The 27299-nt window shown below is 46.0% G+C and overlaps 1 protein-coding gene across 4 annotated transcripts in view; it reads left to right on the forward strand.

Moving 5' to 3' along the window:
- The window catches only part of FANCC (FA complementation group C), a 308404-nt gene that overhangs the window by 53382 nt on the left and 227723 nt on the right, over positions 1-27299 (forward strand). For 3 of the 4 annotated variants that reach the window (XM_077474813.1, XM_077474811.1, XM_077474814.1), the window contains one exon: positions 21127-21221. In XM_077474813.1, coding sequence (XP_077330939.1) covers positions 21127-21221 — 95 coding nt within the window. The remainder of the gene's footprint in view (positions 1-21126; positions 21222-27299) is intronic. The other variant, XM_077474812.1, reaches the window with a different exon arrangement.

Below are 27299 nucleotides of genomic sequence, written 5' to 3' on the forward strand. Positions count from 1 at the left end.
TTTTCCGACACCAAGATCTGATAGCACATTTTCCGTCGGAAAGTCTGACCGTGTGTACAGGGCATTAGAACAGTTCCTAACACAAGTTGTAACAAACTCCTTTACTTTCTCTACAGTCACTTCTTGTAGGTTCTCAACCCACTGAGCTCCCAGTCTCTCTCAATAGACTTGCTGATTCACTGCCACCGAATCTCTTGAGTGCTTCCAATCTTCACTTAAGTATCTTCCTCAAGCGGCACCCCTGCTTCTCTGCTGGATCCCTAGCTTGGCACTTCAGATGCCTCTTAAGCTTCACCCCACTGGCCTGCTCGGTCCCTAGCTTGACACACAAGGCTGCTTTGCAAGCGTCACCTCCACTCACTGGGTCCCTGGCTTGATACGTGCTGAAGTTTCCCAATTATTCACCGTTCCTAGTTGGTCAGAATACTGCTCCGGTATTTGCTTCAGCTACTCACTGTAGTCCCTGGTAATAAGGTGGTTAGTCCCTTAGTGGCGACAGCTTCTGGTTGGACTGCAAGCAGCAATTTCAAACCTATGCTGCTCTCTTGCTTCTAAGTAGACCCTCAGACAGTCTAGCAGCCAGATGTGCCTGTAATAGGCCCAAACTCCGGCCTAGCAGCATGGGCAAACCAACACACGTCCACCCAGACAGCCATCCAGGTGGCACAGAACACTGATCACCTGACCACCAATATATAGGTTCTCCCAGCAGGCCAAGGGATTTAAGAAAACCCCTGCCCATTAGTTGAGATACCCCATATACTCCTAATCTGTCCTTGCTTTGCCCTTATCTTATCTAATATCGCCAGGTACCCGGCCACCTAATGGCAGAAGAGAGATGTGCAGCAATTCCAGACTTAGGGAGAACTCAATTAATCCCTAACAATGAGCCAAGGTAACTACATCTTGCAGGTAAATTTAGGAGCAACCCTGCCTAAACATCAGGGTGCTACATTTGCTAAACTTAACATCTGGATCTCATGAAAGACAGGAAAACCTGTTACTGTATTTACCATTTCATTCCAGAATGTCCATTTTTCTCAATACGAGAAATCAATGCCACGATGGCAGGCAAACTTGTATGTCACAAAAGAATATGAGTGTGGTGATCAGCTCACTCGTAGTCCATTGACACTTCCTTCAGCCTGACAATGTACTGATTGTGAGTGCAATGCTTTTACAGACTCCTTTGAATAAAAAATTCACGTTTTGTTTTTCTGCAAAGCATGTATATATTATTTTTCAAAGGTGAACTTAGCCTTTAAATGAGCAGTATGGCCAAAGCTCTTTTGGCCATACTTCTCATGTAGTTCACAGGAGTGAATTTGGTTCTGCAATCCTGTATTCAAGATTCAGCTGATAATTGTAAATGATCACCTTATAAAACAACCCTTTCAGTTTAAAATTGAAATGAAAGGTGGAACATTTGTGTATACATATAAAAAACAATTATTAATACCTTTTTTTTCACTTTTTTTTTTTTAGAAATGATCACATTCCCTCTGCTCCCTCTGTTTTCAGCTGCATAAGAGCTGGGGGGGGGGGGGGGGGGGGAAGAAGTGTCAGTACACTGAACTAGGCATGTCAGGACAAGTGTAATCATTGGAGGAGAGCAGGCTGAGTTCCCCTTCCTTCAGTCAGTCCTTCCCCTCGCTCACGGTTCCCTCACATTGCTCAGTCACTCCTCAGGGGCAGAAAGAGGTTTAGATAATTTGCGTGGGGTGGAGTCATGTGACGTCTGGGGAAGGCGGGAATCGGAATGAGGAACTGTGAGGGGCAGAGTTGTATGACTTTGCATTGGAGGCGGGTTTGGGCCATCCAGAGTTAGGAAGAAGCCATAATCTGTGGTCGGTAATGGGGAAGAGTGGAGTTGTGTCCGGTGATGTTAGGAGTTGGGATGGGGCCCCCCATACTCATCACGTTGATCGTCCTCTACCTGACAGTGAGTCACCTCTTTACACATCGACCGACTACACCCAGCCTAACCACCTTGGGTGTGATAGGAGGACATACCGCCAGGGGGTCCAGACCTCCCTACATAGCTGTCGGCATACTGACTGTGCCTGGGGTGAGGGACTGTACTACACTGTATACAGGAGAGGGATGTATTACCATATGGTGTCATTGTACTCCCCACCTGTATACTGTACTCTCCCCCGCACACACACCTGTATACTGTACACTCCCTCCCCTCTTTGTATTGTACACCCCTCGCACTCCTACCTGTACACTGTACACCCCCCACACACACCTGTATACTGTACACACCCCCCCCCCACACACACACACACACACACACACACACACACACACACACACACACACACACACACACACGCATCACACACACACATGTATACTGTACAACCCCTTCCCCATCTATATTGCATACCCCCCCTGCTCCCACCTGTATACTGTACACCCCCTCTCCACACACACACACACACACACACCCCTGTATACTGTACACCCCCCCCACACACCTGTATACTATACACCCCCTTCTCCATCTGTATTGTGTACACCCACCGCCCCCATCTGTATGCTCTACACCCCCCCACCACACACACCTGTATACTGTACACTTCCTCCCCTCTCTGTATTGTACACCCATCGCCCCCCTACCTGTACACTGTACACCCTCCCCATACACACACCTGTAAACTGTACACTTCCTCCCCTCTCTGTATTGTACACCCATCACCCCCCTACCAGTACACTGTACACCACACACACACACACACACACACACACACACACACACACAGACCTGTATACTGTACACCCCCCCACACACACACACCTGTATACTGTACACCCCCCCACACATCTGTAAACTGTACACTCCCTCCCCTCTCTGTATTGTACACTCCCCCGCCCTCCTACTTGTACACTCCCCCACACACCTGTATACTGTACACACCCCTCCCACACATCTGTATACTGTACACCCCCTCCCCCCACACCTGCCTCTCTTGACGTCATCCTGGCACTCTGTCTCTCCTCCCGTGTCTGCCTCAACGCCACTCGCCAGACATCATCCACATCCCCAAAAATATGTGCTTGAGCATCACAGGTTTACCTCCCAGCTGCAAGGGATTTCAGTTTTGTTCCACTATTTTATGAACTGAGTATCATTGCATAGCATAGCGCCTGAATTGTCTATTTTGTAATAAAAATATGTGCAATATCATTTGTTTGTTAAAAAAAATAATTGTGCATTAAACGCATCGTAAAGTTTTGGCAGTATACATCAGGAAAAAAATCCCCAGTCCATGCTATGTCCCTTTATAATCTGGTGACACAGATACTTGTATTGCTGGGACACTGTTATACTTTTATACACAGATAATATTCGTACCATGCAAATATTATGCTCTAATGGAGGTGTGGAGTCTTCTTGATTTGGGAGAATGCTTTTAGCCAAGAATGATACAAAGAATGTGATGTAAATGTAAATGAAATGTACAGAGATAAACTGAACAGAATAAGTATATATAAGGCTGATCTTACAGTGACATTGTTTTACAGAAGTTGTAAAAATCCCCGAAGAAACTATTTACGCATACATTTTGAAACACGTTGGAAACCCCCACCTACTGGACATCATCCACAAGGTTACCCCTGATGGTTGTGGTCAACAATAGTAGTTAGGGAATACCACTGTAACACATTTCAATGTCCTTTTTATAATGCGCACATCATTGTTTATGTTATGGAAATTTCCTCGAGTTTCGTTCAAATTGTGTACTGTTTTTAAGTATAAACTTTGCTATTTTTAAAGTGATCCAAATAAATATATTTCCTGACAGACTTCCATGGCAGCATACATTTGGGTAGCCCCACCCTCGCTCCTACCCCATAGGACCCCACCCTCATAAAATTTTAGGTTAAGTCAGAGGCCGCATTTCTTTTTTTTGTCCTCCTCACTCTAGGACCATTTTGTATGTAGTTTCCTACCTTTTTGGAAGATGTGAAGCTGTGCGGATATCGGGAGCGTCTTGTGGTATCCATAAGTTCCCAGGATAGTCACTGAGTACCTGGCTAACAGCAGGGTGGTGTATGGCACACATGCCAGCGCTGTATAGATCAGCGAAGCGGGAGTGTTATTGGGGCAGGCAGAAGGAGCCGCTCCGCCAGTGAGCGGGGTCCTGCACCAATGCAGAGATGACAGAAGGACATTTGCAGCAGTGGAGGTGGGGTCTGTATGAGTGGGAAGTTCGGGCACGGCGAGCAGATGAGGATGCTGTAGGAGTCGATGGGAGGCGGAGTTACTGGCTTTCTGGGCGGGGGACGGGGAGATCTACTGAAGGAAGATGCTGAGAGGAGTGGCCGGGAAGATGTCAGCACGAAAACATATGGCACTAGATGAGGCTGACAAGACTGCAAAGCACAGAGAGGTGACAGGCAGGGACAGCTTGCTCTGTATCCTGTTACATGCAGGCTACCATTGCTTGATAATGAATAGATGTCTCTGGGCCTAACAGGTGAGATACTAGTGCTCAGGTATTGCTGGCAACAAGGCGAAGCCCGAGTGTTGCTGGCGACACGGCGGAGCCCGAGTGTTGCTGGCGACACGGCGGAGCCCGGGTGTTGCTGGCGACACGGCGGAGCCCGGGTGTTGCTGGCGACACGGCGGAGCCCGGGTGTTGCTGGCGACACGGCGGAGCCCGGGTGTTGCTGGCGACACGGCGGAGCCCGGGTGTTGCTGGCGACATGGCGGTGTCCCCGGGTGTTGCTGTTGGCATGGTGGTGCCCGGGTGTTGCTGTTGGCATGGCGGTGCCCAGGTGTTGCTGGCGACATGGCGGAGGCCGGGTGTTGCTGGCGACATGGCGGTGCCTGGGTGTTGCTGGCAACATGGCGGTGTCCCCGGGTGTTGCTGTTGGCATGGTGGTGCCCGGGTGTTGCTGGCGGCATGGCGGTGCCCAGGTGTTTTTGGCGGCATGGCGGTACCCAGGTGTTCCTGACCAGATGGCGGTGCCTGGGTATTGCTGGCGGCATGGCAGTGCCCGAGTGTTCTACATGGCGGTACCCAGGTGTTCTTGACCACATGGCAGTTCCCAGCTGTTGCTGGCGACATGGCAGAACCTGGGTGTTGCTGGCAACATGCGGTGCCTGGGTGTTGCTGGCAACATGCGTTACTCTTGCCCCTAATCCTGTACTATCACAACTGCTATTTTTATGCTTGTTCACAATGTCGGTAAGGACTGAAACGCCTCTGAAAACCAATCCATGCTCGGATCTCTTTTCAGAGGAATTTGACATGCAGTGAAGATGCAATAAGTTGCCTTTGCAATGCCTGTTTTAACCCCTTAAATGCAGTATCACAGTGGTGCAACTGCGTGCAATCCACATGGTTGCAGGTTGGTTGGCCCCATTCACCTGGGGGTACACTTCATTCCATGCCATTTATGCAGTCTCTGACCATCCCTTGTGCCACGCCTGCAGTCTCTGACTGTCCCTTGTGCCATGCCTGGAGTCTCTGACCGTCCCTTGTGTCATGCCCACAGTCTCGGTGGACCACAATGTAAGGGGGAGCTCTGTGTTCTTTTGTGAAGAAAGGGCTCAGGTTACCAGAGAGCCCTTACATCCGAATTTCCTATTACACCAGAGTCTGCAGCAATCTCTATTACATCAGAGTTCTCCTTTACATTGGGGTATGGCCTTGATAGGAAGTGGTGGGTCATATTTAAATTAGGGGTTATACGAGTTTAGTCAGCCTTGAGCTCAGTAGAAGGGATCAGACGCCATGCGGGCTGCTAGGGAGTAACTCCACTTATGTTAAAAAATAAAAATAAATAGATAACCAAAATTAAAACATATGGAGATGTCTATGCACTTATGTGCATTGTAGCATTTTTTATCAAAGTTTGGTGCAGTTGCTTTCTGTCCTGAACAGATATCTGTTTGTTTTGGAAAGGTTTTTTCTTTTTGTGTTGGAGGCGCTGTCTAATGAAATCACCTGTGTAGAGAAGTCTGATGTGGTAGTATTCCTTTAGCAGTGGTTAAAGTGTTTGTTAACCCAAAAAAAAGAGATCCTGGTCCCAGTGATTGTGCTGTGTAATCTGCCCCTCTCTAAACTGTAAAAAAAAAACCTGGCTGAACCTGCCACTTCCTGTATCCTCTCCGCGCCGACCACAAAAATTAGGGCTGCTGAGCCCTGACCACCATGGTCAGTCTACGTCCCTCCGTCATTTGCAGCTGTCCTCTCTGCCACTCGCCCCCTCCAACCTGCCTGTCAGTTTTGTGTCTCTGTGTGTCTGTCTCCGCCCCCCATTCCTGCCACTATTAGTAGAAATAAAAGTTTATATATGAGCACTGCCAGCCCCTCTATTATAGTTAGGCATAGCACACTGTATAAATATTTTATAAAAACGAGGCTTGTAAATACCAATTTAGTGAGATCTTCAGGCCGGTTAAGTGACTCTCGGACAGTTTCCAGGGCTACTGCAGGAGGGGCTGAGCGGCCATGTGACCTCCCCAGCTGACGTCAGAGGGAGATCTTGGCCCCTACTGCACAATCCATCCATTGGAACTGTACAGTGGCCGCGAGTCATGTGGCCGGCCTGAAAATCGCCCTAAATCGTTATTTACAGCCCTTGTTTTTTTAAAAAGACATATACAGTGTGCTATGCCTGCCTATAATAGAGGGGCTGGTACAGCTTTATACTGTTGGGTTCACAAACACTTAGGGGTTTTCTCTTGCCTATCAAACAAACAACTGTTACTTTGTTTCTCTAGATACCTTAAGAAACTTCAGCAGCTGCAGTTTAAATTGGGAAGGTTTTTTTTTTAACAAAATACTGCATGGCTTGAGTAACAATTGTACATGTTATAATATTTTCTTGACAATGTGGAGATCTCCCTTAAACTTACTGAGATTTGTTTATTTTTCAAATGCAGGGTATAGCTGGAGGGGGGCAGTGTCTTTCTTACTGATACTGTTCCTGGATGGTAAGCCCTTCTGCAGGCCTCTTAAAGTTGGTGTATGGAAAGCAGACTAATGGATACTTGCTATTAAGCATTTCCAGATCTACATGTATTATGCACACTGCAAACGGGGCCTTTGCTGCTCATGTCTTGACTGGTAAAACCTGTATGAATTTCCTGCCTTGTTCAGGCATTGAGGGATTAAGATGACAGTGACCAACAGGTTGCCACAGGTAGTCACTCTAAAGGAGTCCGTTACAACTCTCCCTGTGCAAAGATTCTCTACTCTGACAATGTCAAGCTTTTCCTTGCAGGACCAGCCAACTGGTCAATTTTAACCCTCTTCAAACAATTCCTAAAAGGGATATGCAGATGAGGAAAATCTTTGAACAGGTTTTTTGGACCTCCTTTTGTAAGGCTGTTAGGATGGCTAAAATGGTAGCGGTACCTGCAATGCAAGTATTTTAGCACTTCCAGAGGAGTGCATTGCCATTTTTCCTATGATGTTTAGGCTAGCAGCTCATTCTTGAAGAGGTGTGCAAATTGAACAAAAGGACAGAGCAGCAGAATGTCTTAGTGGTCAGCGCCCTGCAGTTCTGGAGTTGGAGCCTGCCTTAACCCTAGCCTCTCTTCCAATGCAATAGAAGTTGGGATGAAGAATATTCTATCCTCAAGAATAATTCTGACAAGTGGGACAATCTGGTATGCATTGCAAGAGTTTAAACTGTCCCCTTCCAGGGCTTGCTTTATCTTGATTGCAAATAGCTGGAGATGATTCTTGTCAGGAAAGGTTCCATCCGATGGTAATATCTATCATTTGGTGTGCAGTACTGAGGTTCACCAGCAGGTGTCTCCTGGCAGTTTGGAACTGTCAGGAGAGCTTTTCCCTGCTGGTGTTATGTCATATTTGGGCCGCAGTACTGACGTCCTAAAACAGCTGCTCCATTCATTCCAGTGTGAAAGCCTGAGGGAGCGTTGCTCTGGCAGAGCGTCAGAAAAAGTCCTGCCAGCAGCTTCTGTGGAGCAGTGAACTCACCGCTCCTCCACCGCTCCTCCACCGCTGCTCCCCATTGAAATCAATGGGGCGGCGCTGCGATACCGCCGGCATTTAACCCCTTGAGTGCGGATTTAACCCCTTTTCGGGCGCTAGCGGAGGGTTAAAACCACCCCGCTAGCGGCCGAATAGCGCCGATAAAACGACTGTAAAGCAGGTGGCGGCTCGGTGTGAAAGGGGTTCAAACGTTTATATTCACTTACATGTGTTTCTGGTTCTCTCTGTGCAGTCTACACAGTCTGGTCTTACCAATTTATAACAATTCTACAAGTAGAACAATCTTGTCTGCATTGGGAGAGTCTATGCAATCCCCTAGGGCTAGCTTCATTTGACAGCTAAGAGCTGTGTTTAGTCTTGCCTCCTGCCTCAGAGTACTTGTCTGCTGAATGAAAGAGCGCTGCGATTCAAAAGTCCGTGTTTAAACTCCAAAGGGCTTGCTCCTGCAGTTCCGGCCTGGAGTCAAAAAAGAATTGAAGAGAGAGTCCTCAGCCAAGTAGTCGGCAAAGAGCTCCACTTCTGGGAGAGAGGTTTTCATATCTGTGTTGCCCATATGTATCTTATATGTACCTGGTTGCTCCTCATCTTATAGGAAGATACAGCTTTGGTCTTGGACAGTTGGACGGTTGGAAGATTGAGAGCAGGTTCTCAATTTTTCAGACGGAAAAAGTTTCTATCGGAAATTCCGATCACGTGTATGCAATTCCGACGCGCAAAAACTCACGCATGCTCAGATTCAGCTACAAGATGGAAGGAATTTGGGGACGTTTCGGAATTCCGTCGGGAAAACCATCAGAGGTCAAAATTCCGATCATGTGTACGCGGCATTAGAGGGCAAATCTCTGCAGTCCCCATCATATCCAATGTCTCATGGGTAGACTATGCCTTACTCTTAAAAAACACAACAGGGGCAAGGGATCTAACCCTTAGGGACTTTCAAGGTGCTGATATATCATAGTAGAAACTATATCAAACAGAAGGAAATAGCGTAAAAATAACACCAATTTTTATTATACACAAAAGATACAAAACAATAAAAAAATTAGTAAAAACACTTAAACACATTCTTAGATTAAGGATTTTGATACAGTTTATGGAACTTGTAAAATATACCACTCAACATGTTTCGCTCCGAAAATAAGCTTCCTCAGGAGTAGTTGGTATATCTAGTAGATAAACTGTAAATGAAATAAATACATACATAAATCAAAATAAATTGGATACATGCATAAATATAATTCATGCTAACTAGCACTAAGACAAAGTGATTTAAAGTTACAAAATACAGTAAAGTATATACAGAGATCAGAAAAAAAAGCATTGAAACACATGTTTATAGTATAGACAATATATATCCAAAAAAGTGATCTTGTATTACCGTATTGGTAATACACCTGTACGTCCCACTCGACTCAATTCTAATATGTTGGGATCAAGGTCAAAGCCCAAAAATTGATGCAAGGGCGGTCCATATCAGAGGTCATAGGAAGGCTGCTAAACACACATAGAAGGTCTAAGTATGTGTACGCATATAAATCGTACCCCATTCACACATAGGCAAATGTGCCAATTACCTAAATCTAGTAGAACAGTAGGGTCAGCCAAGGCTCAGCTCATATGAACTTGCTGGTTCAAATTCAATAGTTGAAACGTAATTCATGCAATGAAAAACAGATGGACAGGAACCAACCTGCAATATTGATTAAGTAGATTATAAAATAAATCAATAGAAAAGAAACAACAGACAAAGGGCAGATATTGTCCTAGGTACATGGTATTCACCCATATAAGGGACACCAACAACCCATTGAACATACCTGACACTCGGTAGAAAAAAGTTCTGCTGGGAGCACAATAGAGTCTGCTGGATCACAGAGTTCAATCTCCTCCAGTTGCAACAAACAGACAGGCAGAGCAATGGCGGTTTGAATGACCGCATTTAAGCAGCCCGCCCAGCCCGGCGACATCTGACGTCACCACCGGGCTGCGGACAATCATTAAGGGAAAGCTGAGTGAGGAGGGATGGACCAAAGCGGACGTCGAAGCGGCGTCGAATACACATATAGTAAAATATGTTCACATAGCGGCGAACGAAATCGAATAATTAAATAGAGGAGTATGGCAAAATGTACCCTAATGACGTCGAATGGCATCAAATTTTTCGCTCATGAGGTAGAACAAGATGGCGCCTAATCTGCGCCAGTACACGGAAGTCCCCATGTCTTAAGTAGTCAATCGAAAAGGTAAAGTGAGAAAATCACACCAACAGTACCAATACTGAAACGAAACGTCTCATGCCACACGAGACAACCTACCCCGGAAATATTTAACATATATAGTCCAACAATCAAAGCAGAAGATGAAAATCAAAAGACCCCTAAAGATCAGAATACCATTCTAACTATTCTTAAACAATTGAAAATTTAGATCTAACTAGGGACTATCAGCCTGCCTATACTAAATTATCACAAAGGTGTTAAATTGATCTTTTTTGTCTGGCCATCCATCCCAGCAACCCCACCTGACAGACTTATCCCTATTATAAGGGCAAACTGTCTAAAGAAATGGCTGACCCCTCATTATCTGACAGAATGCCCGGGTTGTCCGTATGACCTCACAGAAAAAGGGACATATAACTGCATCAATTTGAAAAATAAGGAAATGTAGATTTAACATAGGTTATTCGGTGGGGTATATAGATCACATTAGGGATAAAAAAATAAATAAAAAATTCTCTACAAAAAACATTTGAAACTCATCGCATAATTTAAACCAGGATATTGCAAAGCAGATAATTCATATATCCATTTAGTTTCTTGTTGCAGCAGGATTCTATCATAATTGCCCCCCCCCCCCCCCCCCCCGGGGCCCGGGGGAACATAATTGCTCATTCGAAAGTGGAAACGAGGACAGATTAATATATTTCAAATTGGTCTTGAGGGATTTTTGTGGCTCGTGACTCATTGTTTTTCTCGAGTCCGAAACCGGTTGTGTAAAAATCGGTGCAGAACGAAAATCCGGTTGTGACAGAGTGAGAGAATTAGAATTCAGATTGCTTACCTGTGTCCGTGATGGTGAAAGTAAAGCAGAAGAACCATCAGGTTCAGAGGAACCCGGAGCGTGAGTGGAAGTGTTTTTAGCAGCGCCTGCTCTAATGGACATTTTAGTGCCCGTGGTGCGTTTAGTGGTACCCGAAAGTGCGTTATCTTTGGTGGATCTTACTTGAGTAGGTGCTTTATTGGAGCCTACTTTGGCAGTCTCCTGGACCTGTGAGGAAGAAGAAAACGAAGAGATGGAAGAAATCGATGAATCAGAATCTATAGGTTCATTCCGAATTCTACGGTTAGTGTTTAACCACTTGCTTACTGGGCACTTAAACCCCCCTCCTGCCCAGACCAATTTTCAGCTTTCAGCGCTGATGCACTTTGAATGACAATTGCGCGGCCATACAACACCGTACCCAAATGAAATTTTTATCATTTTTTTCCCACAAATAGAGCTTTCTTTTGGTGGTATTTAATTACAGCTGGGAGTTTTATTTTTTGTTTTAAAAGATGCAAAATAAAAAATAAATAAAAAATCATGTTTAATAGTTTGTTATAAAATTTTGCAAACAGGTCATTTTTCTCCTTCATTGAAATGCGCTGATGAGGCGGCACTGGTGGGCACGGGTGGGCACTGATGGGCGGCACTGGTGGGCACTGATGGGCGGCACTGGTGGGCACTGATGGGCGGCACTGGTGGGCACTGATAGGCGGCACTGGTGGGCACTGATAGGCACAGTTAAGGCGACACTAATAGGCACATATAAGGTGGCACCGATAGGCACAGATAAGGCAGTACTGATGGGCACAGATAAGGCGTCACTGATGGGCACTGATAGGTGGCACGGATGGGTGGCACTAAGGGGCACTGATAGGTACCACTGATAGATGGGACTGATGGGCACTGATAGGTGGCACTGATAGGTGGCTCTGATAGGTGGCACTGCTGGGCACTGATGGGCGGCACTGATGGGCACGGATATATGGCACTGAGGTGCAGCAATGTTGTTGAGGCAGATTGTGGGCACTGATAGGTGGCACTGTGGGCACTGATAGGTGGCACTGTGGGTACTGATGTATGGCACTGTGGGCACTGATGTATGGCACTGCTGGGTGGCATTATGGGCACTGATGGGTGGCACTTTTTTAAATTCTCTGGGGGTTACTGGCAGGGGGCAGGTGGGCACTGATACACTGGCCATGATCGGGACTGATGTCCCGATCACGGCCGCCGGTGATCAGCTTTTTTTCCCTCTCCTCGCGCTGTCAGCGCGAGGAGGAAAAATAGCCGATTGCCGGCTCTGTTTTGTCACATGATCAGCTGTCATTGGCTGACAGCTGATCACGTGGTAAGGGGTCGGGATCGACCCCTTGCTCGGATCGGTGATCAGGCGAGTCTCATTGACTCGCCGATCACAGATCGCGCCGCGCGCGCCCCTCAAGGGGCGCGCAGGCCGCTCGTGCACGGGACGACGTCAATAGACAACGTCCCGGCAAAGGAGGTCCGCGCTGTAGCCGTCATTCGGCTATAGCGCGGATCTCAAGAGGTTAAGCGACTTTTAATTTTTACGGTTTTTCATGTTACCCCAATTGTATGCTTGACTATTGTCATAAGTTAATTTGTCCCTTAGGAACTTGCCCTCTTTGTTTTTAATGATCTCAGCCACATATTTTTCCAAATGAGTTTTCAAAGTGCTTTCTCTCTCTGGAAACAATGCATCATTTACAATTGTGGGGTTATCTTTATGCAATTTTTCAATTTCTTTATCAAATGAAAATAATTCCGTAATGTAATATTGGCACAATAAAGACATTATAGTCATGGAACAGGCCTGAAGGTTGGATTCCCATTCTTTCTTGAAGTGGGTCTCCAACTAGCCAATAGTTGGAAAAATTTGTATTCGTAGCCCCCACGGGGCTATGTTGTCTTCCTGGTACTTAATAAAGTACCACCTGTTCCAATAGAACCTAGATTTCTTTTCCAACATGTGTTTTAATCTAGAAAAAAATCTATCCATTGACACACCCCCACTAGTGCTGTTTTGGGATTTGTGCATTTGATCCATAAGGCCTCCTGATATATCAGCACCTTGAAAGTCCCTAAGGGTTAGATCCCTTGCCCCTGTTGTGTTTTTTCATATATATTTGGGGATGTGGTGCTAAAAATCATCCAGGCTATACCTCCTTTATGTATATTTTTTCCCTTACTCTTACTTTGGGGGGGGGGGGGGGGGCTGCATCTGAGACTCAAAGGAGAGCCAAGACTCTCTAGGCAGTTTTTACTACTTGCTCTGGACCTTCCTTGCTGGCTCCAGATGGGATCTTTTTGCAGTCCAGCTTGGGTAAAGACTAAGCTATGAAGACATATACTCTAATGCCGCGTACACACGATCGGACTATACGGCGGACTTAGTCCAGCGGACAACCAGCCAGACTTTGCAGCGGAGGTCCGCCGGACTTTCCAAATGAACGGACCTGCCCACACATGACCAGACTTTTTCCGGACTATGGCGGGAGTCCGCCGGACTTTTGAAATGAATGGACTTGCCCACACATGGAGTAAAGTCCATTCAATTTGAACGTGACTCCAGGTAGACGGGACTAGCGAAGGAAGTGAATGTCGCCGCCTCCATCGGCGAGATTGACACCTCGCTAGCCCGTCACCTGGTATGGATTTAAAGGGGAAGCCCTACGGCAAAAAACTGTGTGGGGGGGCCCCCCCAAAGTCCATAGCAGACCCTTATCTGAGCACGCAGCCCGGCCGGTCAGGAAAGCGAGCACCCCCCCTGAGCCATATCAGGCCGCATGCCCTCAACATGGGGGGTGCTTTGGGGAAAGGGGGGCCCCCCCACACCAAAGCACCTTGTCCCCCAAGGGTCTGCGGGCGGGGGGCTTATCGGAATCCAGGGCCCCCAGATACTGGCCCCCACCGCATGTGAATGAGTGTGGGGTACGATGTACCCCTACCCATTCACCTGGTGAAAAAAGTGTAAATAAAAAAAACACAACACAAGTTTTTAAAATAATTTATTGCACAGCTCCGGTGGTCTTCCGTCTTGGGAGGTCTTCTCCGCTATCTTCGCCGGACTTCTCCGCTATCTTCTGCTAGCTCTTTTACTAGCAGAGGAGCCTGGCTTTCTTCTTCATCACCAACGCCCGGGGTCTTCTTCCGACTTCGGGACTCTTGTCCCCCTCTTCGGTTCTTCTTGCCAGGCTTCCGCTTTCTTCTCCCAGCTCTTTTACTAGCAGTGGCCCAGTCTCCTGTCGCCCCTCCTCTTTCAATAAGCCCCCCGCCCGCAGACCCCGACAACCAACGACCAGGGTTGTCGGGAAGAGGCCCTTGTCCTCATCAACATGGGGACAAGGTGTTTTGGGATGGGGGGGCCCCCCTTCCCCAAAGCACCCCCCATGTTGAGGGCACGCGGCCGTCCCCACCCCCTTTCCTGACCGGCTGGTCTGTGTGCTCAGATAAGGGGCTGATATGGACCTTTAGGGGGGGGCCCCATGCCATTTTTTCGGCGTAGGGCTTCCTCTTTAAGTCCATACCAGGTGACGGGGCCAGCGAGGTGTCAATCTTGCCACCGAAGGCGGCGACATTGACTTCCTTCGCTAGTCCTGTCTACCTGGAGCAGTGTTAAAAATAAACTGACTTTCCTCCGTGTGTGGGCAAGTCCGTTCATTTCAAAAGTCCGGCGTACTCCCGCCATAGTCCGGCGGTTTGTTTGCGGCATTTTAGTCACCACTTTACTCATTTGCAACCCTGTGCTTCATATAAAGTCCCACTCTTCCTATTCCTTTATCAGATTGATAGGGATGGAGGCACACAGCCTTGCCCAGGACATGGCTTCATATAAAGTCCCAAACCCCCTTTCCACTTTTTTTTAGTTATTAATGAGATAGTCATTGAGAGCATGTTTAATATCTAGACAATGGGATGGGTGAGTTAGTATGGAATCATTATTGCACCAAGACGAATCTTGGGATCTTGGGATAGGGGAGGAGATGGTAGTACAAACTGCACTATGATCGGACTAAGTAAAGGGTGTAATAACTGATGATAGGATTTCTGGGGCCATGCTAACACTTAGGAAGATATGATCAATCCTAGAAAACGATTTGTGTGGATGGAAGTAATATGTAAAGTGTTGACGAGCTATAATTGTATTGTATTCAACTTTTTTAAATAATATAAATGTAATTGTATATGAATTTATTGTTGGCCATTATCGGCACCTTTAGTGCAAGAAAGGTCAAGAAAAATTTAGTCTGCAGTCTCTAACCATCTGTTGTATCATGTCCTCAGTCTCTGACCATCTCTTGTATCATGTCCTCCGTCTCTGACAATCTCTTGTATCTTGTCTGCAATCTCTTACTTAAAGAGGAGGTCCACCTACCGCTGCAAAAATTAAAAACCAGCAGCTGCACATACTGAAGCTGCTGACTTTTAATAATCAGACACTTAACCGTTCTAGAGTCCAGCAATGTTTCCATCAGCTGTCGGGTGCATGCCTCCTCCATTGCGAGTAAGGGTACCCAGCAGTGATGAACACTACTGTGCCACCCTACTGTGCATGCGTGAGGCTCCGCTCCTCTCTTCTACTGGCCCAGTGGCCGTGGGAAGGAGGAGAGAAGAGGAGGGAGCCCGGACTGTGACGTCAATACCCGTGGCTGAGGCTCTCGGAAGTGGGAACAGGATACCTGTGAAAGATGGATATCCAGTCCCCCTCCTCCCCAAAAAGGAGCATAAGTTCCACTTTTGGGCGGAACTCTGCTTTAAACTTAAACACACTGCTAATAATATTAGCAAAATTTACATTCAGTGCACCTCTAGCAGAGATGATACAGGAGATGGTCAGAGACTGCAGACATGATACAAGAAATCAATGCAGCTTTACCAGTGCTCATCAGATGCAGCCTACTTGAGCCCAGCAGCCTCACCAGTGCCCGTCAAATGCAGCCTACCTGTGCCCAGCAGCTTCACTAGTGCCTGTCATATGCAGCCTGCCAGTGCCCAGCAGCCTCACCAGTGCCTGTCCTATGCAGCCTACCTTTGCCCAGTAGCCTCACCAGTGCTTGTCCTATGCAGCCTACCTTTGCCCAGCAGCCTAACCAGTGCCCACTATATGCAGCCTATTTGTGTCCAGCAGTCTCACCATTGTCCATCATATGCAGCCTACCTGTGCCCAGCAGCCTCACCAGTTCCCGTCATATACAGCCTACAAGTGCCCTACATATGCAGCCTGCCAGTGCCCAGCAGCCTCACCACTGGCCGTCATATGCAGCCTACCTGTGCCCAGCAGCCTAACCAGTGCCAATCATATGCAATAAAAAGTCCAAAGTGCAGCACTCCAATAAATCAAATATTATAACTAAATGTGATTGTCCATATGAAAATCAAAATAAAGATGACTTAGATCCTCCACCAAGTTTCAATGTGCATATGAAAAGCAAACCACACCCACATGCTCTCGTTCTGCTTACTCGAACGATATGAAAACAAGCATGTAATCATATAATGCAAGAGGTCAATCATGAACTTGAATGGCACACTCCAAACTTGATAGACAGGTCATAAAGATATCCAGGTTCATCAATATCCGAAAGAACATCAGGTATCACACCAGAGGACCAGTATTGTGCAATCATCACCAAAATGTAAACCCCAATGTGGAAAAAAGCAACACTTTTGAAGCCTGTAAAAGTAAAACACACATATATATATATATATATATATATATATATATATATTGTAGTCTACTTACAGGACAGAAGAAACATCAGGACATATAAAAACTCGGTTCACAGCGTGCTTGCATCAGCCAGCCTAACATGTTTCATCCTATGTGAATATCATCAGAAGCGTTTTGATACGGCGAAGAGAGGAGGGAGAGAGAGTGGAGGACTGGGTGGCATTGATGACACTCCCGCAATGGGCAGGACCCGGGGCGTACCACGCCCTCTTTCGGCTGAATGAAAATAAACAGTTTTCGGCCAATAGTTTTCGGCGGCCTTAATTTCGTGGTTTCTCTCATTTTAGCTGCAGCAAATTAATAAAATGCTTTAGTGTGTTTTTTGTGGTATATTAAGACCTTGGACATTTAGGGTCAAAATGTGTAAAATAATAAAGAGAGTTAATAGCTTAACAGAACGGCATACTGGGGGAGCGACAATCGGTTCACCAGAGGCCAAAGCGCTACCGTCAGAAGCCCACATAATAATGAGGATCTGAGTGTAGCAAACTGGAGGTGCAAAAACACCAACAGAGGGAACACTGCCAACAATAAAAAGTAATACATAATAAAAATTATACCATTGCCCCAAAAAGTTCCATACCCATCAATGTGTCATGAGAAAGCATATGAAGAGGGATAGAAGGGATGGGGTAAGGTGTATACAAGTAACCAAAAACATCACAGAAAACATTCAGAAAATAAATAATGAGGGCTTCATGAACTCTGTCCATCTCCATTCATTCAGCTGGTATAGAAGGCTGTAGTTCTTGAAATAGAGCTAGCATAGTGGCTTGCAAATCAGTGACAGATTCAGGTATTTCATGCATATGGATATTGGAACGCCGGGCTCTATTTTTGTAATCTTCTAAACGAGATTGAAGGACTACGTTTTATTTTTTGAGGTTTTCAAATTCGACTGCATAAGCCTGGGTGTTATTTTCAAGTACATGAACCATCAGTTCAAGATTTGCAGTACGTTGGCCCAGTTTTCTGATTTCCCCAGTCAAACTGTCTGTAATATGATATGAGGTCTGTTTAAGGGCTTTGCGAAGCATTTTTTCAAATCGCACCAGAACAGAAGAATGTGCAGGGACTGTAAAGGATGTCATTTGTGACGTTTGTATAGATGAATTTTGAGTCATAGTCCCCCTTTTTTGCCACAGATACCATAGAGCTTTGAGAGGATTTCACTGAGTGTGAGGTACCAGGAGGCGAATGAAGCTAGTGCCATTCTGAATGAAGCCTGAGGCAGCACATTTTTTTTTTTTTTGGCTTCGTTTTCAGGCAACAGCTCCCAAGAACCATTACATTAAGTAGTGGGGGTTATTAGCAGAGTGAGTAACAATATTTACCATGTGAAGCTGAGCTGGGACACAGTATAATACGGCAGAAACGTCCCTTCAGCAGCGGAGCTCTAGGCAGGCATGTCTGCTCAGTCAGCCTCTGTTCATGCACCTCCAATGGCATTTTTAATGTTCTCTTGCCCTACAGCATTTTTTCACCAGGATCTAAGGCTTTTGCATTTACAGTAAAAAGCATATTATAGGTTCTATACCACGTATATGTACCTGAAGGAGTACTTTTTAACATGTTCGGTGATTCTCCTGCTGACTAAATTTCTTATGTAAGTGTAATAGCTTAAGAAATGATAAATAATGTATAAATATATTGTTAAAATTGGGAAAGGAAGGTAGACATCATAATTGTGTTCTTGCACAGAAGTTATGGTGAGTTATGTCTTTCACAAGGCCTTGTTCATTTCTGAAAGCCCTTTGCCCACTATAACTATTGCTACATTGTTTTGTATTTGTTTTGTGTGTAGCATCAAGGCATTTATCTTGGCTGCTGTACTAATACTACCTTCCTTCAGGGGCATAGATAAGAGGGGGGGCGGGGGTCAGGGGTGTCAAACCCCCCCCCCCCCCCGGGGCGAAATGAAATGCATGTCATAATGCCACTGCAGCAAGTGTAATAGATCATTAGGTATACCCACACGCATGTTGTTGTACACTGCCAGGCCAGTCTATTGGGCTCAGCGTGAAGGCTGACTGTTCTATCACCAGGTAGCACAGTGGGAGCTGGCAGTGCGTGTAGCCCTGCCTACTACACACCTTGTATTCCCATTGGCTTGCAGCGCCACTCCCACCTTTGGCTTGGGAGAGGAGCTCTGTCTGGGCCCTGGAGCGCAGAATGCTTGTAAAGTGCTGTGTAGCCACCGGCCCCGCCAAATGTATGAACTGCTGCGGTCCTGTCCAGGTATGTTCCTCTTTCTCTCTTGCCTAGTCTCAGAGAGTGTCAGACCGTGTCCTCAGACTTACCACTGCTCAGACTGCTGTGCTGCTGCTGCCATTCTGCCGTTCATACTAGGTAATAGTGAGTCAGTGAGAGACTGTCTGTGATTCTGTGTTGCAATTGACAAAGTATATGATTGAGGCTGGCTGGGCTAAATTTTGCATTGCTTGTGTTACTGACAGTTGACTGAGACCAAGCTAAGTTTTCCTTTGCTTGTATTACTGAAGTCCAGCCTGGCACTGGCAAGCTTGTTGTGGTACTCACCAGCTTACTGATTCATCACCACAACATGTCTGCCAATGCCAGAGCCAGGGTGGACTTTCTGCTTCCCTCAATGGCATGCCTTGGCCCTGTTTTACCCCTGGTTCATACAAATGTGGTACAGGAAACACTGTGCTCCCTGTGCGTTTCCGTACTGCATTGCAAACACACTGTGTTTTTGATCTGCTGCAGGTGTCAATTCAAAGTTAACAACTCCCCAAAAGAATGTCACAAACGCAATGTTTGTCTGAACTAGATAGCTTGGTTGGTTTTCAAAAAAATGTGCCTGCACTTCTTTGGTGCAATTCAGCCCATTCAAAATAGGCTCAAATCACACCACACAGACTTGCATGTGAATTGCACAGGAATGTGGTGCAGTTCCTGTGCGATTTACATGCAAACTATAGTGTGAAACCGGGCTTACTGTGTTGATTGCGGTGCAATCAATGCCCATTCATTTTGAATGGGCTCAAATTGCACCAAAGTCATGCATGCACCCATTTTGGAACCACGCTGCAACCAGTTTGCATGGTCGTTTTGTGAATGCGATCTGGTGCAGGCAAACACACTGTTTATGGCAACCTTAGCTTGGGGTGTCGTTAAAGTAGTTGTAAACCCTTTACAACCAGTTTTTGCTACAGGTAAGGCTTACGTGTAGCTACCCCAGATGTCTCCTAAACCTGCACATTTAGGCGATATCCCCTGTATCAGCATGTGCCAACGTCATCGGCACATGCGCACTGAATCAATAACATGTCTGTGCCATTGCTTCAGCTAGTGTGCCGTTACCTGCAGCTCCCGTGCACTTGCACAGAAGTGACATCATCGCGGCTCTGGCCGATCAGCGCTATGCATACTAACTTATTATGTCTTTGTCTTGCAGGTTTTTTTGGGGGGAAGGGGGTTTACAACCACTTTAAGATAGCATTGACACCCACTGCAGATTGCAAGGGGGGTGCAATTTGAATGAGGTACATGAAACGTGCATAGATTGAGGGTTTCCAGCATTGTAATGTACCTCCGCAAATCTCCAAAGCAGTAGTGTGTTTATCCTCTGCCATTGCAGGAAGGTGTGCAATTACACACCTCCTCGCACCCTTGTAGATGTGAACCTAGCCCCTAAAGAAAAGTCAATGTATTTAAGGCTGGTAATTTTTCAGTTGATTGTTTTTTTACATTTTTTTATTCTGATTAATTTAAAATTAAGCTAATGTAAACCAGTGAGTGTGCTGCCTTCCACAGGATGGTGCCCTTTGTACCTGCCCAGTAAGATTGGCTATTACAGTGCACCATCCTGTGGTAGGCAGTGCAAGGCCCCCTTTTTTTTATCTGTAAAAGTAAAAAAAAAAGTCAGGGAGTGCTCTGTCTGACACAGCATGGTGCACCTTGCACCATAATAGCCAACCTTTGGAGTTGCAAAGGGCACCATCTTCATGTAGGTAGGCAGCACACTCTGCACCTATTCAGTTTGGACACTTATACTGGACAATAGCCAACAGCATTCATACAAACTGGAAGAAGGAAATAAATGAAATTGAGTTCTATTTTCTAAAGGACCTGATAAAATACAATTAGGATGTGATTGCTTACTAGGAGCAGCACATATTGTTTTTCCTTTTTCCAGTATTTATAATTTTGGCTCAATTTATTTTATTTAAAAATACTTTTACTTAGTACCTGCAGCTGAATCCCACCCAGAACAAAAAATTATCTATGACCACAACTTTTTCAAGTTACATTTACATACTTCTTGTGATACATTGTTGCAGATCACAGCTTTGTTATAATTTAATTTTGTTTTTGCTTATTTTCTAGCAGGCACCCGCAAGGTTTTGATGTGTTGCTTGGCCCACTTATACAGCAGTGAACCTCAGAATGCAATAGAAATTAAAGCTAACAGCTGGATTAAGGTAAAAGTACTCCACCTGCAGGCCCATTGTTATATTGCTTTATGCTATAGCGCTCTATTATTTATGAATTGGTATGTTTGTAACATTTCTTCATCATGAAGTTAAACAAAGCTTGCTAGTCCACACGACTGTTGATTTTCAGTAAAATGTGTAATTGTGTTAAAAGGCTCTGATACAAGTTTGTCTCACGCACCTCTTATTCCCCTTAAAGAGAAAGTAAACCTTGATGGGTTTACTTCTTCTTTGTCTCCCTGCAAAGGTAAAGCATAATGGGCTACTATGCATCGCATAGTAGCCCATTATGTGTCACTTACCTGACACAGGAGCCAGCGAAGTCACCACTGTCTCCTGTAGTACAGAGTGTCCATCTTCTTCCGGGTATTGCTGCTGCGGCCACTGACAGCGCCAGAGCAGCGATGACGTCACTCCCGCGCATGGGAGCAGCCACTAACGGCATATCGCCGTTAGCAGCGGCATGCTGCTAACGGCGATAGTGCACCTGCGCACTGCTGTCTACGGCTCTTGCGCCGTAGACAGCAGTGACTGTCTTTTAGTAAATATCTCCTAAATCATATAGGTTTAGGAGATATTTCTTGGACCTACAGGTAAGACTTAATCTAAGCTTACCTGTAGGTCAAAAAAGTGGTTTGTAAGGGTTTACAACCACTTTAAAGTGTCAGATACAATTTGAGTGTAAGTTCATGGATTAGAAAATGCAGATCATGTAAAGGTTACTGAGCTCACCAGCTTTAAGCAGTTCTGCTCCGCTGCAACCCTTATGTTCATGGCAACAAAAAGGTTAAAGAGCATATTTGTAAAATAACCTCAGACAACATAATCAAGTTGTTTTCACCATTAGTTTTAATTGCATGTTTCTTAAAAAATATGTAAAAGTGCAGCGCATACAAATCAAATTCACTTAATAAATATCATAAACAATTACGGTGCCAAAAACACCCAATAAAAAGCAAGCAAAAAATAAATAAACTTGTCACATAATAAATATAGTCCATACAGTTCATAAGCTGATAAATGGCTGAATACTGCTGTAGGAAAACACCTGCTGCAAGCCACACTTAATATTGTGGCATTTCTGTGGTACTTCCTCCACCAAGTAGATAAGGTACTCTTATCAGATACGTGGGACCACTGAGTTAACAGATGGTCATAAAAGCTTGTTTCCACTCATAAGTGAAGGTGATACTCCAATCCAAGCGGAAAAACGTTCCCAAGAACAGTCATACGAAGGGAAAGGGAAAAAAACGATCTCAGTGTACCATCTGGAGCGTTTTGCACTTGTCACTTTGTTATTGCTGCTTGTTAAAGTACTGTAGGCTGTGGAGCAATACTGGAAGCACTTTACTCTCCCAGCTGTTCGTTTGTTTACTGTTAAATTTTAATCAATAAATCGATCGGTACAGTCTACACTGAGATCGTTTTTTTCCCTTTACCTTCGTATGACTGATGGACTATATTTATTATGTGCCAAGTTTTTTTTTTTTTTTTAATTTTTATTGGGTGTTTTTTGGCACCGTTATTGTGAATTTTATTTGTATTGCTCTGCACTTTTAATTTTTTTTTACTAACAATCCAAACTAGGCTTGAATGTGATGGCTGTATTTGGGAATACTTTTTTTGCATTGCAAACAGGTCAGCAATACAGTGTCCCAGATTACTGACAAAAGTTCATAGGTTGGGCTGGTGCTCTACATCATTGTGTCAACATTCTGGTAGATAATATAAAGGTAAAGCTTTTGTCAGGTTTTCATTACTTTCTAGGTCCCTGCGCTGTCATCACAGATCTCTGGGGACACAGACTAAAATTTTTGTGAGGGAGGGTTCAAGTGAGAGAAAATGTCACTTATGCAGCCTTTTCCCTACTTTATCCAGAACTAATAAAAACAGTTATAACACAAATGTACATTTAAGTCTTTTGGGTAAAAATGTTCTAGCTTTGTACACTGCAAATGTAGGTAGTGTCTAGGACAGCTATTCTCAACCAGGGTTTTGTGGAACCATTTAATGGTGCCTGCATAATTCTGGGGACAACACCACTTGACTAGCTAGAAGCATGACACTGCTGATATTTTTTAGCTGTCTGTATGGGTTGCATTTTTCCCACTGACCCTCAAATAAATTGTTTGTTTCCCAAGGCGTCTTTCAGGACAGCACCTGAGAGATAGCGACTCCTCCCTCCTCGTTAGGAAACACCTTCTTCCTCCAGACTTTAAAGGGAGGCGCCTCCCTACCACACCTCAGTTATTGTGTTTCCTCCGGCCCGGAGGGAACATCTTCTGGGAGGGAGTCAGTTTCTCTCAGGTGTTCCTGAGGGACTAGGCTTCTCTCCCTTTTTTTCCTCCTTTAGAGACCCGCTGTCCTCCCGACCTACCCAGGCCTCGGCAGCGGTAGCAAGCGGGCTCCTCTTCCCCTCTTGTGCTCGGAGAGAGCCGAAGACTCGGTGGCCCGCACGTTCGTAGGCGATATTTTTTCCGGCGGTCGCGCCGGAAGTGACAGAGCGGGTCATCGGGTCGGCTGAAACGTCGTTTCCGGCGTGGACGCAGGGGGGAGGAGGGAGGACAGGTGCTGGTGCCTTTTTTCCGCTTCTGGTCCGGTGCAGCTGCATTATTGGAGTCCGGAGGCGGCGTGTAGCCACAAGTGGATTTCTGCACACCTGTAATGGAAGATTCAGCGTCTGCGGCGGTGGGGACAGGCACAGGCACCAGCAAAGCCCAGGTAAGAGGCAGCGGTTAAAGTCTGCCTTCTTTTATTTCCTGGCGTTTGGTCTCGCTCTCTTTTTTCTTTCCCCCCTGGTGGCAAGGGGCCTGTCTGGGCACTAGAAGCTGACTGGTTTCTTCTCAGTGCACCTGTGTGGTGATCCCTATCAAGGCTGAGACTAGGTCTCACTAAGGGTTCCCTGGTTTTTTCCCTTTTTTGTCTTTTTCTTCATAGGCTAAGAGCTCTGACCCAAAGAAAAGATGTCCTTCTTGCAGGGCCAAGCTGGGAGAAAATTGGAAGAAAACCCTATGCAGTCCCTGCATTACTTCTTTAGTTAAGGAGGAATCTGCCTCTGTATGTGAGGATCTGGTGGCCTCTGTAAAGAAGGAGCTATACGCCACGATTCAGAATTTTCGTGACTCACTAGCAAACCCGGCTGCTAGTCAGCCTTCCACTTCAGAGTCTTCCCAGGGGTCTCTCTCAATCCCGGTGTTGGAATCTCTGCCTGAAGACCCTTCAGATAGGGAAAAGCAGTCCACTGCTCTTTCCGTTAAAGATTCGGAAGAGGAGTTGGAGGATTCTGAGGTAGCCCCCTCTAAATTCAAACTGTCCCTTGAGGAGGTCGATGGGCTCCTTAAAGCCATTCATGCTACGCTTGGTTTAAGTGAGGAGAAAAAGGAATTATCACTCCATGACCGCATGTATGCTGGGTTGGGTGTGCCTAAGGGCCGAACGTTCCCAGTTCATCCGGTCATCTCTGAGGCCATTAGGAAAGAATGGCAGGATCCAGAGAAAAAGCCCTTTTTCTCCAAAGCCCACAAAAGGCGTTTTCCTTTTGAGGAGGACCCTGCAGCAGTGTGGAACAAGGTGCCCAGACTGGATGCCGCCTTTTCCCAGGTTTCAAGGTCCACGGATCTGTCCTTTGAGGACATGTGAGTTTTGAAAGATCCGATGGACAAACGCATGGATCTTTTGCTCAAGAGATCATGGCAATCAGTTATGAGCAATTTAAAACCAGCAATGGCCACAACGTGTGTAGCCAGAAATTTAGAATACTGGATTAACCAGTTAAAGTCACATATAGCTGCAGATTCCCCCAAACAGGAAATCTTAGATTCTTTTCCTACCCTGATTACGGCAGTGGCTTATGTTGCAGATGCCTCAGCTGAGGCAATTAAGATATCAGCCAGGTCAGCAGCTCTAACTAATGCTGCAAGAAGAGCCTTATGGCTTAAAACCTGGCCTGGTGACTCGGCTTCAAAGAATAAGCTGTGTGGGTTACCCTTTTCAGGGGACTTGCTCTTCGGCCCTGACCTCGATAATATTCTTGACAGGACAGCCGATAAGAAAAGATCCTTTCCGGTCAAAAAGAAAAAGCAGGTACAAAAACGTCTTTTTCGACCTCAAAAAACTCAGGATCAGGACAGCAAGTTGCAGGGGAGAAGGAAAAGTTGGTCCGCCCCGAAGCCGAAGGGTAGAGGCGGAATTCTCTTCCGTCCTCCTACACAGGCGAAAAATCGCAATGACTTGTCTCTGCGGGTGGGCGGAAGACTACAAGAATTTCTTCCGCAGTGGTCAGGGATAACTTCAAATCAGTTTATCCTGACCACTCTCGCGCAGGGTTACTCACTCGAGTTTGTCAACAACCCCCCAAAGAGGTTCCTGATTACCAACACCCCGCGGGACCCGGTAAGGGCCCTGGCCATGAAGTCCTCTCTAGAGGAACTGATGCAACAGGGTGTAGTAGTACAGGTACCCCTGCAAGAACAGCAGGAGGGGTTTTATTCCCATGTTTTCCTAGTAAAGAAACCGACAGGAAAATTTCGGTTGATTCTCAACCTGAAACCATTAAACGAGTCCATAAGGTACAGGAAGTTCAAAATGGACTCAATTTTTTCAGTCAGAAATCTGTTGATGCCAGGATGTTTTATGGCGTCGGTAGACTTAAAAGATGCATACCTACATGTTCCGATCTCTCCCCAGTCTCAGAAGTTCCTCAGGCTGGCGGTGAGGTTGGAGGGTGTGGTTCATCATCTCCAGTTCAGGGCCCTACCCTTCGGCCTGTCATCATCTCCCCGAATTTTTACCAGAGTAATGGCAGAAGCTTTAGCGCCGCTGCGACTTCAGGGAATCGCAGTTATTCCTTATTTAGACGATCTGCTGTTTTTCGCCCCATCCAGCGAGGAATTGCAGATCAATCTAGGCAAGGCTCGCAGCCATCTGGAGACGTTGGGGTGGATTTTGAACCTCCAAAAGTCGTCCCTAAACCCATCTCAGGAGATTCGGTTTTTAGGGTATCTAATAAATTCGGTGGATCAAAAAATCTTCCTTCCCTTAGACAAAAAGGACAGGATTTCCAGTGCAGTGTCTTTATTACAGACCAGCCAAAATCTGACAGTAAGACAGGTTATGTCAGCTTTGGGGGTTCTAACTTCAACAATGCCAGCAGTCCAGTGGGCAAGAATGCATTTCAGGTGTCTGCAGGCTTTCCTTCTCAAATCTTGGGATCACACAGTGGCATCCCTAGAGGCAGAGGTAAGAGTGTCAACCCAGGTAAAAAGGTCCCTATGGTGGTGGAAAAGACAGGATGTCTTATCGGAGGGGTTAGTCTGGGCTTTTCCAGTCGAGAAAAGACTAACAACCGACGCCAGTTCCTGGGGGTGGGGAGCCCATCTAGGAACACGTTTCACTCAGGGGTCCTGGGCCAAAGAGGAGGCAATAAGGTCCTCAAACTGGAGGGAGCTCAAGGCGATTGCCTTGGCTCTGGAGTTGTTTGTTCAGGAACTCCAGTCCCATCACGTTCAGGTCCTAACAGACAATGCCACGGCGGTGGCTTATTTAAACAGACAGGGGGGTACAAGAAGCAGGTCGCTTCAGGTACTGGCCATGGAGATTCTTCGGTGGGCGGAAAGACGTTTGTTATCCCTATCAGCAGTCCACCTAAAAGGGGATCTAAACAGGTTAGCGGACTTCCTAAGCAGAAACGCTATTCAGGAAGCGGAATGGTCTCTAAACCCGGAGGTATTCGCAATGATTGCCGGAAAATGGGGTTTACCAGAGGTGGACCTGTTCACCTCAAGGGTGAACGCCCAGGTTCCCCAGTTCTTTTCCCTGGACAGTCGCGATGGCTCGCTGGGCACAGATGCGCTAGCTTATCCATGGGAATTTCGTCTTTGCTACGCTTTCCCCCCATTTCAGTTAATCCCGTTAATTTTAAGGAAAATTCAGAGGGAGAAGGTGCCAGTTATTCTAATCACGCCCTTTTGGCCAAAAAGGGCCTGGTTTTCGACAGTTCTAGGTCTGGCAATCAAGCCTTGTTGGCATCTGCCCCTCAGGCACGATCTGTTGTTGCAGGGCCCAGTA

Source organism: Lithobates pipiens, unplaced genomic scaffold, assembly GCF_037356315.1.
Source record: "Lithobates pipiens isolate NorthernLeopardFrog02 unplaced genomic scaffold, aLitPip1_a1.2 Scaffold_13, whole genome shotgun sequence".
Taxonomy (NCBI): domain Eukaryota; kingdom Metazoa; phylum Chordata; class Amphibia; order Anura; family Ranidae; genus Lithobates; species Lithobates pipiens.